Raw genomic sequence first — 19,485 nt, 5'->3', positions numbered from 1 at the left:
TCTGCCTTCTGCTCAGGTCATGATCCCAGGGTCCTGGGATCAAGTCACAAATGGGGCTCCTTGATCCTCGGGGAATCTGCTTCTCTCTCGGCCTCTCCTCTCTCTCTCTCCCGCTGCCTTCTCCCTCTGCTGCTCTCTCTCTCCCATGAATAAATAAAATATTTTTTAAATAAATGAATATATAAAATTCATATGGAAGTGCAAAGGATCTAAAATAGCCAAAATCATTTTGAAAGAAAAAAAAAAACAGAAAAATTACACTACTGACTTTGTGCTTACTATAAAACAATAAAAATAAGAAGTTATCAGTGTCAGGGTAGACAAAAACACAAATGAACATTATAAAGTATGTAGAGATAGGCTTACAAATTATAGTCAACTGATTTTCAACAAAGAGGCAAAGAAGAAAGTTTAATCTTTCCAACAAATGCTGCTAGAATAAATGGATATCTGTTTGCAAAAACAAACTTTAATCATACCTTGCCCCTTATACAAAAATTAACTAAAAATGAATCATAAGCCTAAATGTAAAACAGAACTATAATCAAGAAATGGGCAGAGGACATGAACAGACATTTCTGCAAAGAAGACATCCAGATGGCCAACAGACACATGAAAAAGTGCTCCATATCACTCGGCATCAGGGAAATACAAATCAAAACCACAATGCGATATCACCTCACACCAGTCAGAATGGCTAAAATCAACAAGTCAGGAAATGACAGATGCTGGCGAGGATGCGGAGAAAGGGGAACCCTCCTACACTGTTGGTGGGAATGCAAGCTGGTGCAGCCACTCTGGAAAACAGCATGGAGGTTCCTCAAAATGTTGAAAATAGAACTGCCCTATGACCCAGCAATTGCACTATTGGGTATTTACCCTAAAGATACAAATGTAGTGATCCAAAGGGGCACATGCACCCGAATGTTTATAGCAGCAATGTCCACAATAGCCAAACTATGGAAAGAACCTAGATGTCCATCAACAGATGAATGGATCAAGAAGATGTGGTATATATACACAATGGAATACTATGCAGCCATCAAAAGAAATGAAATCTTGCCATTCGCAACAACATGGATGGAACTAGAGCATATCATGCTTAGCGAAATAAGTCAAGCAGAGAAAGACAACTATCATATGATCTCCCTGATATGAGGAAGTGGTGATACAACATGGAGGCTTAAGTGGGTAGAAGAAGAATAAATGAAACAAGATGGGATTGGGAGGGAGACAAACCATAAGTGACTCTTAATCTCACAAAACAAACTGAGGGTTGCCGGGGGGAGGGGGTTTGGGAGAAGGGGGTGGGATTATGGACATTGGGGAGGGTATGTGATTTGGTGAGTGCTGTGATAAAAATACATGTTTATAAAAAATAAAAAATTAAAAAAAAAAAAAAAACAGAACTATAAAATTTCCAGGTGCAAACATAGGAGAAACTCTGCAAATTTAGGTTAGGCAACTGTGAGGTTTTTTTTTTTTTTAAGATGCAACACCAAAAACACAACACCCTAAAGAAAAACACTGATATACTGAACTTGTTTTAGGTAGAATAAATGACGACTTTTCAGCGTTAAGAGGAAAGGCTGACACATTCCTTGTTTTTTTGGGGGGGTTTCCAACCATTGTTCACTCATCTCTCAACACTTCCTCTTTGAAAGGCAATCCTGCCCCCTTAAACCATCCCTCCCAAACTTTATCACTTTCCCTAGCCCTCTTCGCAATCCAAAAACTTCCCTGACTTCCTTAATTATTTTAGCATTTGTCTCCACCTATCCTTCACCAAAATACTTGACACTTCAGTGTCTACACTGATGATTCCTCCACTGACCCGACCTCATAAATCTTCAATATTCTATACCTACTAGTCCTATTTCTTGTTACTTTCATTATCTTACTTTTCTAAAGAGTGTAATTCCAATTAAACATGGTAAATAGAACACCTGGCTATTTCTCCACTTCTTTCCAAAATACCACTAAAATACAATGTATTTGCTTAAAGTATAAATTCACAATAACAAAGAAAATAGAAAAGGGGACAACCACAGATAAGACATGTCAACAAAACTTAAGACAATTAAAAGTAGGTAAATGGTAACTTAGAACTGTTGAAACCTAATGTTGTGCCCGAGTTTTCACATCTGAGAGACCACCAAGGAGCCAACACCAATGCAATCACACAAGGGTTTTTTCGACAAGCTTAAGCTTGGGCCCAAGTATACCCAACACACTGGAGTAGGGACTTGGACCCCAAGGTGACATGTAAGCTTGGGCCCAAGTATACTCGATGCAGTGGAGTAGGGACTTGGACCTCGAGCTTAGTTAAGGCAGGGTTATTTATGGGTTCCTGTTACTAAAGCAGGGTGGGGGTCTCTGCAACTAAAGTAGGTTGAGGCTTCCTAGAGTAGGGTGGGAGTCCTTAGAACTAAAGTAGGGTGGGGCTTCCTGAAACTATAGTAAAGTAGGGTAAAGTTCAGCCCTTGGACACAGGGTCTGAGAAGGCTGTACTTATGCTAAAGCTAAACCTGAGATGGGATGGCCTTAGTTTTTCTCGGCCTCCACAATAAATGTTCTGCAAAGGGTAGGTCAAGAAAAAAAGACCATGTAGGGGAAGATGGTAATCAAAAGGTACAAATTTCTACATAAAAGATCAGTAAGTACCAGATGTGTAATGTACAACATGATGGCTATAATTAAGATCACTGTATGATACACATAAAAGTTAAGAGGGAAATCCTAAGAGTTCTCTTCACAAAAAGGATTTTTTCTTTTCTTTTTATTGTACTACATGAAATGATGGATGATAACTATACCTATTATAGTAATCATTTCATAATATGTGTGACTCAAACTGTTGGGTCCCCCAAAAATTGGGTACCCCAATAATGGGTCCCTGATTATAAAGGAGCAAGACTGATACAAAGCGAAGGTCAAGAAAAGTTTATTTCACGCCAAGCATCAGGAATCAGACCGACCGTCAAACAGACCAGTGGGGCCGCCCCTACAGAGAGGGCAACCCCTCCCTGTTTTCCAGACTAACTTTTATAGAGCAAAGGCCATGCGGTTGGGCCTGGCCACACACAGGTGGCCAATGAGATTATAACACACACAGGAAACTCCACAGTGATGCTAGGCGACCAACTGAATTACAATTTACCCTAGCAGACATTTGAACCACCCTATCACCTAGTTCAGAATTAGCACCCAAAAGGTGCCCAAAGGGCGGGGCCCATACTTCTTGGTAGCTAGGAGACAGTATGCACCCCCACTGATTGAATACCTCCACCTGGCCTGACCCACCCTTGTATTTGGACTTTTGTTACCTGGGACTGGTTTCCTGGACTTGCTTTTAAATAAGTTGCCCGGCTGACACTCTCATTTCTACTGCTCAGCCCACATAAACACAACTGTTTTTCCCCGGTTCAGAAGAAACTGGGACTTTGGACTAAGAGACATCAGGCTGCTTACCAAAAATAGAAGGATTAACTAAAGTATAACTCTTAGTACACTCAACCTACTTTCTCTATTAGGTCTTGTAACATAACAGTGTAGTCAAACCAAACACAGGACAAGATAAATCTGAATATCAGATAAATAATAAATAATTCTTAGTGTATGGTGTCCCAAATACTGCATGCAAAATTTAACTGATGTCCTATATTTTTATTTGCTATGTCTAGTGACCCCATCTTCAGACTAGAGACTAAAGAATTTCTTTTTGGAGAATGTGAGTGGCCTAGGAAAGGAAGTTAAAGATATTAACATTAAGGAGTTCTCAATGAAATCACAGATCCCTACCTGATCATACACACCACATACACGTTCCATAGGAAACAGTTTCCTCTACAGTTTACTCAAATCATTTATGAGACATGTTTGTAAAAGAAACACTCTAATTTTTTTGACTTTCCATAGTAAAACAAGGAAGATTTCCCTTAACTTTGAATAAGTACAATGAAATGCGATATTTAAGTAAGACAATGGAAATAAATAGAGCAGAAATCCAAGAACTATTAAGTTATGTAATATTTCATCTTTAATGCCATCAAAGAGCAATTAACAGTGCAATTTGTCCTTTATTTTTATGGTACTTAATTTTAAATTTTTTATTTTTATAAGCTTACAGTTAAAAAACATACTGTTTATTCAAAGAATTTTTTGTGTGACTAACTCATCAGTATATTATTATTTTAGTAAAATGAATGATAGCAAAGAACATTATTTGTTAAAATATTCCATGTGATTCAGTACACAATGAGTCACAGAATTCAGAGAAGATGGGTTATAATGAAAGTTTGTGTCAAAAGAAAATAGCAGGTCTCAAGAGACTCAAGGAAATAGGGTAATAAATAAAATTAGTAAAAATGGCTCTCAAACCAAAGTCATTACAGTAATCTAGACATTAATTTTTTTTAATTTCAAAATTCAAAAATTTCAGACCTACTAACTCAGACAGGAGGTAAGGCACAAAAATGTATAATTTTTGAAACTTTCCCCCATGAGATTCTGATAATCAGCAAGATTTTGAAGCACTACTTTAGAATGCTAATTTGGGTATGCTCCTTCAACAGTATTACCTACTTGTCCTAAGCACAATTATGATGCTATATACAATAAATAATGAAATTATTCTCCTTACCTTGGATACATTGCTGACATAATTCATTTGAACAGTGCTTTCTTTATCAACTTGATTACAAAGGTTCTGTAACGTAGATGCATATTCTTTATCACTTTTTATTCTCAGGGCCATAAATTTCTTCACTGTTTCCAGTAACCGTAATTCCCAGTCTTGCAGTTTTAGCACAGCTTCATGTGAATTCTTCAGGTCACTCCCAAACCCCATTTTTGTAAGGCACTGTCTTATCCTCCACACTGCACTGTGAGCCTTCTAATCAGCACATATCTGTGTATGTAAACAGAAGGGAAAAAGATCTTAAATCAAAAGGAAATTTGTCTTCAAAGCAAAATGGTGGCCTATCCTTTTTGGGGTTAAAAAAAAATCACTACAACTGAATGCTTTCACCCCAATGTCAAACAAGATGAGGATGTCCACTCTCTCTACTTCTACTGAACATTGTAAAGGAGGTTCTAGTCAATACAATGAGACAAATGAAAAAATCTCCATGGGAATTGAAAAAGAAAGAAGTGAAACTATATTTGCAGAGGACATGAGACTGTATATATAAAATCCTAAGGAATGCAATAAAAAAGAAGTATTAGCATTAATAAATGAGCTTAGTTAGATTACAGATTATAGTTAGATTACAGATCAATATACAAAAATCAATTATATTTCTATACACTAGCAATGATCAACCTGAAAATGAAATTATAAAACAATTCTAGATATAACCACATCAAAAAGACTAAAATATTTAGGAATAAATTTTATAAAATAAATTAAAAACCTATAGTCTTAAAACTACAACATGTTGAAAGAAATTAAGGAGGAGTTCAATAAACAGAAAGATTGATGTTAATGGATCCAAAAGACTTAATATTATTAAGAAAGCAATTTTCTCTAATTTGATCTACAGACTGAACTTAATCCATATTAACATATGGATTTTTTTTTACATAATTTGAAAAGCTAATCTTAAAAATAATCTTGAAAAAGAAGAACAAAGCTGGAAGACTCAGACTTCTTGATTTCAAAAACCTAATGAATAGCTACAATTATCAAGACAATGTGGTACTGGCACATAGACAAACAGAGAGATCAATGGAGTAGAAGAGAGGGTCCAGATGTGAATCATCCTATTTATGACTTTCTATAAGGGTAAAAGTCTTTCAACTGATGGTGCTGGGACAACTGGGTTTCCACATGCAAAAGAATGAAGCAGGATGCCTTCCTTAGGCTATACTCAAAGAATTAACTATATCTATAACTAAACTATAACTGAAACTATAAAACTCTCAGAAGAAAACACAATAGTAAATCTCTGTGACCATGGCTCAGGAAATGGTTTCTTAGATAAGACACCATAAGCAAAGGCAACAAAATTAAAGTACATAAATTGCATTTAATCAAAATTTAAAACTTCTGTACTTCAAAGGTCATTGTTAAGAAAGTGAAAAAAGCACAGAATGCGAGAAAATATTTGAAAATACTTATCTGATAAGAGACTTTTATCTGGAATATATAATTCTTACAACTCAATAGTAAAAAGACAAACATGGGATGCCCGGGTGGCTCAGTCAGTTAAGTATCTGCCTTCAGGCTCAGGTCTAATCCCAGGGTCCAGGGACTGAGTCCCTCATCGGGCTCCTTACTCAGTGGGGGGCCTGCTTCTCCCTCTGCCTGCCACTCTGTCACTTTCTCTCTCTGACAAATAAATAAACAAAATCTAAAATATAGTATTAATAATTATAAGACAAACCAATTTAAATGGGCAATAGACATGTCTCCAAACAAGAGTTACAAATGTCCAATAAGCACACAAAAAGATGTTCAGTATCATTAGCCATTAGGAAAATACCAATTAAAATCACAATGAGATACCACATCACACCACTAGGATGTCTTTAATCAAAAGACAGATAATACCAAGTATTGGAGACTGTGAAGAAATTAGAAACCTAATATACTGCTGGTGGAAATGTAACATAGGGCTGTTCCTCAAAGTTAAACACAGAGCAATGATATGACCCAGAAATTCCACTCTTGGTTACAAATCCAAGAGGAATGAAAACATATGCCCACACAACACTTGTACATCAATATTCCAGCAGAATTGTTCATAATAGTTACAAAGCAGAAATAATCCAAATATCCATCCACTGATGAATGGATAAATAAAATATGACATATACATACAATATAGTATTAGCAAGGAAAAGGAACAAAGTATTCATAGAAGCTAAAACATGGATGAACCTTGTAAGCATTATGCTAAGTAAAAGAAACCTAGACACAATGATCTCTTTATATAATCTCTTTATATGAAATGTCCACAATGTACAGATATAAAGTAGAATAGTAGTTGCCTGGGGCTGGCAAATTTGGGAAGAAATGAGGAGTAACTGACATTGGATACTGGATTTCATTTGGGGGCAACAAAACTGTTCTAAAATTGATTGTGGTAATGGTTGCACAACTCTGTGAACAAAATAAAAGCCACTGAACTATATATACAGTTTAAGTCGGTGAATTCTTCAGTATGTGAGTTATATCTCAATAAAGTTGCTTAAAAAATCACTACAGTATAACTTATGATCATCTAAAGGTCAGTTCCTAGAAATTTCCCCCCAAATACCCTGCTTGTTTGCTATAAATCCCAAAAACCCTGATAGTATTTATTTTGCTCTCCAGACCGCTAAAATTTCAGGCAATCAATTTTTCAGGGCCCAATAGAAGAAATGATGAAACACACCCCTTATTTTTAGTTCTGGCTTAGCCATACCAGAAGTCACTTTCTTGTTAATTCAGGGAGATATTCCAAGCTATAGAGAAAAATGAGAAGAGATTTATGTTTCTAACCTCAGTGGTAACATCTAAAGAGATGGTAAAAATGTGGGTTTTCCAAATAGAGAACAAATTACAATTTTTCCCCCAACAGAAAACTGGCCAGTTTTGTGATCTATCAAGTAAGCAGAAGAGAGAAAAAAGGTTCTGGAAAACTATGCCATCAAAGTTCCCAAAGTAGCAACCTTAACATAATTAACATAATTAAGCCAATATAAAGTAATTGACTTATTCACTTTAATATCAATAGGATAATCCCAGTTTTTTGACTTTCGATGTAGCAGCTTTAAAATCTTTACTTGAAGGGGCACCTGGGTGGCTCAGCGAGTCACACTCTGCCTTTGGCTCAGGTCATGATCTCAGGGTCCTGGGATCTAGCCCCGCATCAGGCTCTCTGCTGGGTGAGGAGCCTGCTTCCTTCTCTCTCTCTCTGCCTGCCTCTCTGCCTACTTGTGATCTCTCTTTCTGTCAAGTAAATAAATAAAATCTTTTTAAAAATAAATGAATAAAAGAAATTAAAAAAATAAAATCTTTACTTGGATATTCTGTATCTTTATAGGACACAAAAATTACAATGGACATTTTCCTGTTATTTTACCTACAGCTCATCTAAATCTCAGTCAAGATACATTCTGTCTTATCCCATGCTTTCAGTGGAAAAATAAGGAATAATTTTTGAGATCAAAGAAATGTGAAACATTTTCCTTTCTTTCAAAGACTATATATGAGATTGTGGTTCATTTTATTCCAAAACTTGGGATAAATATCACTTCTGCTTCTAAATACACCTACCTCTGATCTAAACTTTGATAATATTTTTTTCTTCCATTACCAAGAACTTCAAAAGGATTATGAAGAGCTCAAAAGGATAAAAAAGGAAATAGAATCTGGCAGCTATAAGAGAAACCCTCCAGTCTGTCCTAAAGGTGTATTTATACACACCAGTATTCTAGGTCTAGAAATACAAAATAATTTCATTTATGTTACCAATCCTCAAGGAATGAAAATGATAAAAATTTTTAAAACAACTCCATAATAAATTAAGACCTTGTCTAATTGTTAAATTGTTAGAGCTTATAAGTACTTTAGGAATTAAGGGAATGATATCCTAAAGACAAATGACATAAATAAGACTATTTGTTTCAGTAGTGTTTAAGATAACAATACAAAAAAGAAAAGCAGAAATATACATCAAAAGAAAATGACTAGGTAAATTACAATGAAGGCTGCTGCATCTGATTGTAACTGAAAAATTCTAGGGACCACCATTCAAATTACAGTATATGTGAATGTGTTCACTGTCCAACCTTCACAATCATAATACGGTAGATCTGATTTCAGTATATTCATTCAGCGGAAAATCATTCAGTCCTAATAAAAAATAAGAAAATATTTTGTGTATTGATCTGTAACTGTCATTAAAACTTCTAACTGAAAAAAGTAAGACACAGAACTTGGTATGCTTACATTGTATAAAAAAGAGGAAGAATAATAGAAATTAATTTTTCTTATGAATACAAAAAATATATCCCAAAGAACATAGTGGCTGGGGCACTGGAGTAGGAGAGGGACTTTTCACTATATATCCTTTCGTACATTTTTGAATTTTGTGCTAAGTGAATAAATTGATATTACCTATTCTAAAAATATATTAATTAAAGAATTTTTGAAGAAGAAAAAAAAAATAATGAAAGCTAGATCAGCCCAGTAAAGTTTCCTAGAAATAGCAAGAGTTGAGATAGGGGTGGAAAATAACCATGATTTGTAGATTGTAAAAAGTCAAAGAGGAAATGTATTCCAGGAAATAGGAGCAGTATGGGACCAAAAAAAAAAAAGGAAATATGAGGTAAAGCAAAGAAAAAATGTCTCCAAAATCAACCTATACATGGCAAGCAGTGGGAGATGCCATAAAATTTATCTGCTTTATTTCACTATACAGGAAACTAATAAGGATCAAACTCCTTGAGCTGATTGGTTTTTAAGGCAAAACAACATGATCATGAATGTGATTTTTTTTAATGATTAATTTACTGGTGCTGGTTACATATGTACATTCAGTTTGTGAAATTTCATCTGAGCACCTGTGTTTCATGTACTCGGGGTCCATGTACCTCGGGGTCCAAGTCCCTACTTCACTGTGTCGGGTATACTTGGGCCCAAGCTTAAGCTTGTCAAATAAACCCTCATGTGATTGCATTGGTGTTGGCTCCTTGGTGGTCTCTCAGACGTGAAAACTTGGGCATAACAAAAAGAACAAAAACTGTTTTTAAGAAAAAGCAAAAATTTAAATATATTATCAGTAAATACCATCTTTATGCTACAACATTCACAGCATGGTTTCAAAGAAAAGAAAGAGAAAGTTCTGGGGCTCTAGGTACTATGGAAATGTGCCCAACAATACCCCAACTTCCAGAAGACTTTCTGAGGAATCAGAGTTAAACAAAATCCTGAGAATTCACACTGGATGCTCCAATATGAAAAGAAGTAGGTATAGTTAGTAGGCCAACCTAGGGAAAGTCAAGAAAATGTCTGAAGAGAGAAGCCTCTCTGCAGCAGAATAGGATGTTACAAAATGTAGACAGGGAAGCCTTGGCTTGCAATATTCCAGGCTCTGTGAAGAATTGGTAGATGAAATTAAATCCAGAAGTACAAGATGTTTAATGGAATGTCATAAGAGAAAGTAAATCTCTGGCCTCCAAACAAGGTCAAACTCAGCCCCAGCCAATATCACCCTACTACCTCCATGTCCATACAACAAAGAAACCAAAATTAAAAGTAAAACCCAGGGACGCCTGGGTGGCTCAGTTGGTTAAGCAGCTGCCTTCTGCTCAGGTCATGATCCCAGCGTCCTGGGATTGAGTCCCCCATCAGGCTCCTTGCAAAGCAAGGAGCCTGCTTCTCCCTCTGCTTCTACTTGCCACTCTGGCTGCCTGTACTCTCTCTCTCTGACAAATAAATAAATAAAATCTTTTTAAAAAAAGAATAAAAAGTAAAACCCAGCTTCTGGTCCAGATAAGATGATAAAGACCCTTCTTCCCAGCTCCATCGCATAAAACACAACTATAAACACAAGAAATGGCACAAGAGACTACCAAAGAAGAACTGTGAAGGGTTGATCAAAGGCAACCTCCTTTGGCCCTAGGACTAGAAGAACACCACATAGGCCAAGTGCCTCATGCTCTCCTCACCCAACAGGAGGTCACCGAGACCTGACTTTTCCGAACCTCCCATCTAGTAACAAATGGCAGCCCATATATGGAGGTTAACTCCCTCAGGATCGAATAGGAGTGCCTTTGACAACAGAGAGCCAGACACCAACAAAAGAGAAATTATTTATGAGTCCCACCAAAAAAAAAAAAAAAAAAAAACAAAACAAAAAAAAAAAACAGCCAGGAGAAACACTCTCCTTACCTGCTAGGCCTAGAGAATCCCTTTTCCCGCCAACAGAAACTGAATGAGGCAGGAAGAACCAGCAACAGAGACGGCTATCAGGTCAGGAAACTATGTCCTCACAGGTCTGAGGACCTCCTTCCCCACCAGAGATACCAGAGCAGGCAGGCAAAACTGACAAAAGGAACCCAGCTGAAGCTGCTGCTCTCCAAGACTTTCCTCTTCGGCTCAGAGACATCAGGACAGCTAGGGGGCACAGTAGGGAAATTCGACCTTAGCCCTTTTCTACCAACAGACGCTTAGTAGCTCGCCCTGAGAAAAAAATCTTCTGCTCTGTCAAGCAGCACCAGCAGGAACTAGTGGGAGCCCTAGTTACATCAGACAAGCAAAACAAACCAAAATAACAGCACAAAGACTCTGACAATTAACTGTCATTGAAACCACAGCCCATAAAAATAGGCCAAAAGGTCTGCATGCAAAACCCAAACAGAGGGACTTCCTGTGAATATAAAACATTGAAATAGATCCCAGGGTCTCTGACATTAATAGATAAAATATCTAAGATTCAACTGAAAATCACCTCATATTAAGAACCAAGAAAAATCACAGCTTGAATGAGAAAAGACAATCAACTAATGTCAACTCTGAGATGAATTAGATGTTGAAATTATCTAAAAAGCATTTTAAACCAGCTATCTTAAAAATGCTTCATCAGTTATAAATTCTCTTAAAAACAAATGTAAAAATAGAAAATCTAAGCAAAGAAATAGAAGTTATAAAAATGACCAAATGAAAATTACAGAACTAAAATATGCACTAACAGGAATAAAAAACTTCACTAGATAAGCTTAATAGAAGAATAGAGATCCTTTGATCCTTTGACAATACAATCAGTGAATGTAAGGACAGAGCAAAAGATTTCAACCAATCCAAACAAGAGAGAAAATAGACTGACAAAAAAGAATAAAGCCTTGGAGACCTGTGGGACAATAACAAAAGATCCAACATTTATATCATCTGAGTTCTGGAAAGAGAGGAGAAAGACAATGGGGCTGAAAGATTACTCAAAGAAGTATGTCCATCTTGGGGAAAAAGCTAATATAAAGTCACAGAAATCAAGACAGTGTGATCTTGGGAGGGTATAAACAGATCAATGGAACAGAAAAGGGAACCCAGAAATAGATCCACACAAAAACACTCAACTGCTTCTTGACAAAGTCCAAAAGCAATTCAGTGGTACTGAAGCAGATGGATAGCTATAGGCCAAGAAAAAAAGAGAGAGAGAGAGAGAGCCAGAGACAATCTTGACCTAACACCTTACACAAAAATTAAGTCAAAAGGATCATAAAATGGGGCACCTGGATGGCTCAGTCAGTTAAGTGTCTGGCTCTTGATTTTGGCTCAGGTCATGATCTCAGGGTTGTGAGACTGAGCTTGCACTGGGTATGGAGACTGCTTAGGATTCTTTCTCTGCCTCTTCCTCTGCCCCTCCATACTCCACCAGGTCTCCTGGGTGTGTGCACATGTACACACATGTGTGCTCTCTCTCTCTCTCAAAAAAGAAAAAAAAAAAGGATCATGAACTTAAATATAAACATAAAACTTCTAGGGAAAAAAAGTAAAGCTAGGCAAAGTTCTTAGCCTTGACACAAAAACATAATTCATAAAAAAGAAAAGTCAATAAATTGGGTTTCATCAAAAGTAAAAACTTTTGCTTGTGAAATGCCATGTGAACAGGATAAAAAGACAATCTACAGACTTTGAGAAAATATTTGCAAGACATATCTAACAGAAGACCAGTATATAGAATATAGAAAAATCTCTCAAATTCAACAGTTAACAACAACCAAAAATCGAACTACAAAATGAGCAAAAGAAATGAACAGACATTTCACAGAAAAGGATATAAAAATGGCAAATAAGCACATGAAAAGATATTCAACATAATTAGCCATCAGGGAAACGCAATTAAAACTACAACAAGAAGGATGCCTTGCTGGCTCACTGGTCAAACATGTGATTCTTGACCTCAGGGTCATGAGTTCAAGCCCTACGTTGGGCATGAAACCTACTTAAAAAATAAATAAAAATAAGGGATGCCTGGGTGGCTCAGTCAGGTAAGCATCTGCCTTCAGCTCAGGTCATGATCCCAGGGTCCTGAGATTGAGCCCCGCATCAGGCACCTTTCTCAGTGGGGAGCCTGCTTCTCCCTCTGCCTGCCAATCCACCTGCTTGTGCTCTCTCTCTCTCTCTCTGACAAATAAATAAATAATATTGTAAATAAATAAATAAATAAAATTATTTTAAAAGCTACAATGAGATATCATTACCCACTTATCAGAATTGCTAAAATAAAATATAATGACAAAACCAAATGGTTGTGGTAATATGGGAAAAACCAGATCACTCATTTGTTGCTGGTCAGAAGACAAAACAATACATCTGCTCTGGTTTCTGATAAAACTAAATATTCAATTACATTATGACCCAGCAATTGCAATCTTGGACACTTATGCCAGAGAAATGAAACATATCTTCATACAAAAACTTGTACACAAATGTTCATAGCAGATTTATTCATAAAAGCCAAAAATTGGAATCAGCCCAGAGATCCTTCAATGAGTGAACACATACCATGGAATTCTATCCACAATAAAAAGGAACAAACTATCAATATAGGCAACCACTTGGATGAATTTCCAAGAATCCTGCCAAATGAAAAAAGGAAATCCCAAAAATTTACATCTGTATGATTCCATTTATGTAATATTCTTAAAATGACAAAATTTTGGAAAAAGGACAGAGGAAGGGTCAGCAGGGTTTAGGGCTTACACAACAGGGGAGGAAAGCAAGTGTGGTTATAACAGGGGAACACACGGGATTCTATTGTTTTGGAACTATTTGATACCTTGACGATAGTAGTGGATACATGAGCCTAGACTGGTAGTAAAATTTTATAGGACTTAATATACACACAACAAATGAATATAATTAAAACTGTGTATAATTAAAATTCATATTTCTATAAATAACATTGGTAGAATGTGTCAATATTAATATACCAGTCGTCATTTTATATTTGGTTTTGCAAAATGTTATCATTGGGTGAAACTGAACAAAATGTACCAGGGATTGTTATGTCATACAACTGTATGTTGTCTACAGTTACCTCTAGAGAAATTCCAATTTGAAAAAACGTTATGTCCAGATCTCAAACTATAGCTCTGAGGAAGAACAAGATGTGGAGAGGCATTACAAATTCAGCTACATTCTTCCAGAAATAATACGAAAGAGCTGCCTATGTTAACCCTATGGAAGATGAAAAAAATGGCAAGGGAAGCATTCAGTTAGTTACGCTGCAGCCAAAAATTACAGAGAGAGACATAAACGCAGAATGGCAGGTCAGAGGGGCTATTATATCATAGACTGATATGTAATGTAAGTTCCAATCAGTCAGGGAAGCACTCTGTTCTGCTCCCCCAGTGAATCTCCACTGCTTAAAACTTAAAACTTTATTGCATACAGAGGCAATAAATATCTATTAAATGAATTAGGTACACAGCCACAAGCACTGTACATGCATTCTCTTGTGCTCCACAGTCCCTACCTCGGAGTCTTTATTCTTTATTCTTTTCTTTTTTTTATTTGACAGAGATCACAAGTAGGCAGAGAGAGAGAGGAAGAAGCAGGCTCCCTGCTGAGCGGAGAGCCTGATGCAGGGCTGGATCCCAGGACCCTGGGATATGACCTGAGCCAAAGGCAGAGGCTTAACCCGATGAGCCACCCAGGCACCCCTTCATTCTTTAGTCTTAATAATACCAGGTATTGGGGCGCCTAGGTGGCTCAGTGGGTTAAGCCTCTGCCTTTGGCTCAGGTCAGGATCCCAGCGTCCTGGGATTGAGCCCCGCATCAGGCTCTCTACTCAGCAGAGCCTGCTTCCTCCTCTCTCTCTGCCTACTTGTGATCTCTGTCAAATAAATAAATAAAAATCTTTTAAAAAATAATAATAATAATAGGTATTAATTTTACAACCCTAACGTACAGGTTCAAATTCTAACTCCTTTGCCTGATAATCAAAGCAGGCCCCACATAACCTCCCACCCTCAGCAATAGTACCGCACCTTACTACTTATGGCTCCTTAAATTCAGTCTGTGTCTTTGAAGATATTCCTTCAGTCCAAACTCTCTTCCTCCCTTGTCTATCTAAAGAATTATCAACAGCTAAACTTTAAAGTAGTATTCTCTGTGAAGGCTTCTCCAACTAACCCCACAATCATAACCACCACGGCTGATTTACGTGTTCCCTTTCCTCAGATCTCAGGCATCACCTAAGTATCTGTGATGAACATAACACTTCTCATGGTATATGTTAGCTATTTGTTGAAATATATTTCTCCCATTAAACTCTGAAATAGCACATATTTTTCATCTTTACATCACTGGGGCTTAAGTTACTACCCAGGATACAGCAGGCATTCAATTTACTGCAAATAATTGCAAGAGCAAACTCATTTTTTGAAAGATTTATAAATGAACTTTTAAAATAAAAATAACTATAATTGAATAGACAGTAAGTACAAATCAGATAAAAACAGTATTATACAAAAATGCATGCATGTTATTAGCAAAGACGCCTACTTTTAAATAGCATCTTCTAAAAAGTGAAAATAATGAAACTAATATTGACTATATAGGTTTATTTAAATTTGTTTTATTTGGCTTGTTATTAAGAATCAAGTGAGTTATGGTGAGTTTCTAATTTACCAGAGTTATTAAAAACTTGAAAATGACCATTAAAATTGCTACATTTTCAAAAGTTAGAAGTTCACATTGTATAAAAGAAATCTACACATACTTTTTTTTTTGAAGATTTTATTTATTTATTTGACGGACAGAGATCACAAGTAGGCAGAGAGGCAGGCAGAGAGAGAGAGAAGAGGAAGCAGGCTCCCTGCAGAGCAGACAGTCCAATGTGTGGCTCGATCCCAGGACCCTGGGATCATGACCTGAGCTGAAGGCAGAGGCTTTAACCCACTGAGTCACCCAGGCACCCCGAAATCTATACATACTTTTAAACAAAAATGGAATTTATTGGGGCACCTGGGTGGCTCAGTCAGTTAAGTATCTGCGTTCACCTCAGGTCATGGGATTGAGCCTCACATCAGGCTCCCTGCTCCACGGGAAGTCTGTTTCTGCCTCTCCCTTTGCCTACCACCCCACCTACTGTGCACTCACATGCTCTCGCTCTCTCTCTCTCTCTCTATATATATATATAAAATAAATAAATAAATTGTCTTTTAAAATGGCTTTATTAAATAGCAAAATATAAAACTGGTAACTAGTTTCCTTAGTAGGATAATAGAATTCTCATTGTATTTCTTGTAAGTGTAAGAATATATGCAAGTATTTATTGTAAGAGGTCTTCTATTTTTCAACTTTTGGCTCCACAACTGGCAACTTTTACATTCTCTGAGAATACAGATGTAAATATTGTTTTTATATAGCATAAAGAAAGTTTATTGGGTATTGAATATTCTCTTTCAAGTAAGGGTGATTTATTTTAACACAGATAATGTCTTGTGGTCAAAAATGTCTCTTTAGTTATTTCCTTTAACGCTGACAAAGAAATTCAAATATACCACGAAGGTAGGCTGATTTTTTAAAAATCTGCAAATAAGTGAATAATAACTGTAATAGAAATGGGAAATATTTCATTATTCCCCCAAAAGATATTTTCACAAGCTGGCAAGAAATTCAATGAGTTTGAATTTATAGTCCTTGACTAATAAAACCATCAAAATCAGTTTATGGTTCAAATTACTTTATTACTATATGTTTGTTCATTAATAAAGACTATAAAATCATTAATCAGTTAAAGCACAAATATAATTATCTAATGGCATTTCTTACCTTTCATATGCTTCAATACTGAAAGAAATCAGAAATAGTGACTCTAGTCTACGGCCATACCACCCTGAACGCGCCTGATCTCGTCTGATCTCGGAAGCTAAGCAGGGTCGGGCCTGGTTAGTACTTGGATGGGAGAAATAGTGACTCTATTTGAACAAAATATTAAGCTGCCTGCAGCAAGACAGAAACAAAGTCATAAAAAGCCACCAAGTACGCAAGTAATAACCAAGATTACAAACCAAAAAACCGAGGTCATCTGAATACAAAGTGAAGTGTTTTTTTCATAACCAGTTAAACAGGCAGGAATGAACAGTCACCAAAGTTTAACTACAAAGACAACATCATTCATTACCAGTTAATATATGCTACCTTGGCCAACTTACAGATTCAATATTTAAAACTCCTCTCATGCATTTGAAAGTGTTGCTTTTAGTTTAATTTAAAATAAAAGTTAATTCAACTGAAACAGCCCTGGATTGTCCAGCCAGCTACTGGAACAACATTAATGGGTGATAGTATTCCACTGAGAAGGAACACCATACAATCTCTAAACAAATGAAGAATATGTTTGTTTTTAAATGAACTGTTTTTGAATTTCAAAAATGTATTTGAAGTACTGACTTCAAATGGAGAGAGCAGGATTATTAACAGAATTTTCTTCTTTGTTTTAAAGTATTAATATAAATCAACAAGTATTTATTGAGTTACCATGCAGAGATACTGTTAGGGGTACAAAGATAAATAAAATTTGGATTACTACCTTTAAATACTTATAGTACATTAAGAATAAATAGACAACTTCATAGGTAACAATGATACAATTCATTCAAAAATCATTCAGCCACATGTATTGAACATCTATATGTCAGACATATTTCTCCATGCCAGGAATATCAAGACCCATAAGATTATAGGCTTGGTCTCAAAAGCCCACAATTTACCAAAGATGACAAACATGTAAACATACAGATGCCATATAATTCAACTGGTTCACAAATATAAATGTGTTACAAACTCGGTGGGGATACAGAAGAAGCATGCATCTTTCTAGAAGTCACGAAGGAAGGTGTCACAGAATATAAAGCATGAGGTATAAAGTGCTACAAAGACACAGAAAAAGGAAAGAGCACAGCTGAGTAGGGAGCTCAAAAAGCCTTTATTAAGAGGAGAACATCACGTCACAATAATATACATGTATCACATAGTGCACCTGAAAACACCCAACATTATACATCAATTGTACCTCAAGAAAGTTGGAAAGCATTTTTTTTTTTAATTAAAAAGAAGAGAGAACATTTCCAACAATCCTGGAGGGCAGTTATGAAAGGAGTACATGCACATGGGTCTATCTGCAAACATACATGTAGGAGGTGGTTTGGGGAACAGACAGTCCTGGGTTAAAATGCTAACTCCACCATTTAAGAGCTGTATAACTACATTTTAACTAACCTTCTGGAAGCCCAATTACCTTATCCTTAAAATTGGGATAGTAAAACCTACTTTGCAGGGTTGTTATGAACATTAGTCAGATAAAGTATACAATGTGCCTGGCTCTGGAGACACTTATTAAAAAGAAGGGGTCCAGACTGAGAACAACGATCATATTAATTTGAAGGTGGCAGGGCAGGATGGTTCTGTGGTGCAGTTTAGAGTGAAATAAGTCAAGCAGAGAGAGTCAATTATCAAGATGGTTTCACATACTTGTGGAACATACAGAATAACATGGAGGACTTTAGGAGAAGGAAAGGAAAAGTAAATTGGGGTACATCAGAGGGAGGGACAAAGCATGAGAGACTATGGACTCTGAGAAACAAACTGAGGGTTATGGAAAGGAGCGGGTTGGGGAGTTGGGTGAGCTTGGAGGTGAGTATTAAGGAAGGCACATATTGCATGCAGCACTGGGTACGATGTGTAAACAATGAATCTTGGAACACTGAAAAAATAAAATAAAATAAGTAATAATTAAAAAATAAAGTACTCATCACAAAACAAAAAAGATTAAAAGGCATACACCTTAGTAAACTAATGAACGGGTTTGTCAATGAGGCAGATCAGATTCTGATTTGATGGGCAGCCAATCAATGAAACAGACCTGCACCGTTGGAAATAGAGGATGAAGACACAACTGATATGTTCCAGCAGCAGAGAGGAGGTGTCTACTAAAAAGGGAACCTGCTACTTTACTCCAGAACTCTGTTCTTCCAGACCAAGAGACACTCTCAATTAGAAAGCCACAGTTTGGTTCCAGCACATCCTGATAACTACGGTACAGTTTCCTCTATTCTCTCATATTTCCCTTCCCTGTTCCTTTATTGTTCATAAAGTAACTGTGTATGTGCACAAGCTTTTTTTTTTTTAACTAAATGGTCACGTGCTTTTTTTTAATGTGCTTTTTTTTTAACTAAATGGTCAACATATGTTTGGTTGTCACCAAATAGAGAAGCAATGGGGGAAAATACCCCTCTCTCCACTAATGGCATGCTCAGTCAGCACTTATCTTTATATTCCAGTAAGTTATTTTGCTCTCATTGTTTAACAAAAAAAGAACAACATAAAAATCCTTGCATACCTTGTTTAATTGGAGAATTTTAATGTTTTTCATATATCATTATAAGACCAAGGACAATTTTATAACATTTTATATGTAGCTGCTACATGTAGGGCAATCTGTCTTTAAGTAGGGATAAATTACTCTAAAAGAAATGAATCCTAGA

The 19,485-nt window shown here is 36.4% G+C and overlaps 1 protein-coding gene and 1 pseudogene across 5 annotated transcripts in view; one reads left to right on the top strand and one right to left on the bottom strand.

The window, feature by feature from the left end:
* FER (FER tyrosine kinase) overlaps positions 1–19,485 on the bottom strand; it is a 483,097-nt gene that overhangs the window by 433,725 nt on the left and 29,887 nt on the right. For all 5 annotated transcript variants that reach the window (XR_009354080.1, XM_059175617.1, XM_059175616.1 and 2 more), the window contains one exon: positions 4,643–4,909. Coding sequence is in view for 4 of the 5 variants with exons in the window: in XM_059175617.1 (XP_059031600.1) it covers positions 4,643–4,849 (207 nt within the window). In the remaining variant the exon portion in view is untranslated. The remainder of the gene's footprint in view (positions 1–4,642; positions 4,910–19,485) is intronic.
* LOC131831187 (small ubiquitin-related modifier 2-like) lies at positions 14,256–19,450 on the top strand (annotated as a pseudogene).

Source organism: Mustela lutreola, chromosome 5, assembly GCF_030435805.1.
Source record: "Mustela lutreola isolate mMusLut2 chromosome 5, mMusLut2.pri, whole genome shotgun sequence".
NCBI lineage: Eukaryota > Metazoa > Chordata > Mammalia > Carnivora > Mustelidae > Mustela > Mustela lutreola.
Note: the sequence above shows the minus strand (reverse complement) of the source record. Positions and strands in the feature narration are given on the sequence as shown.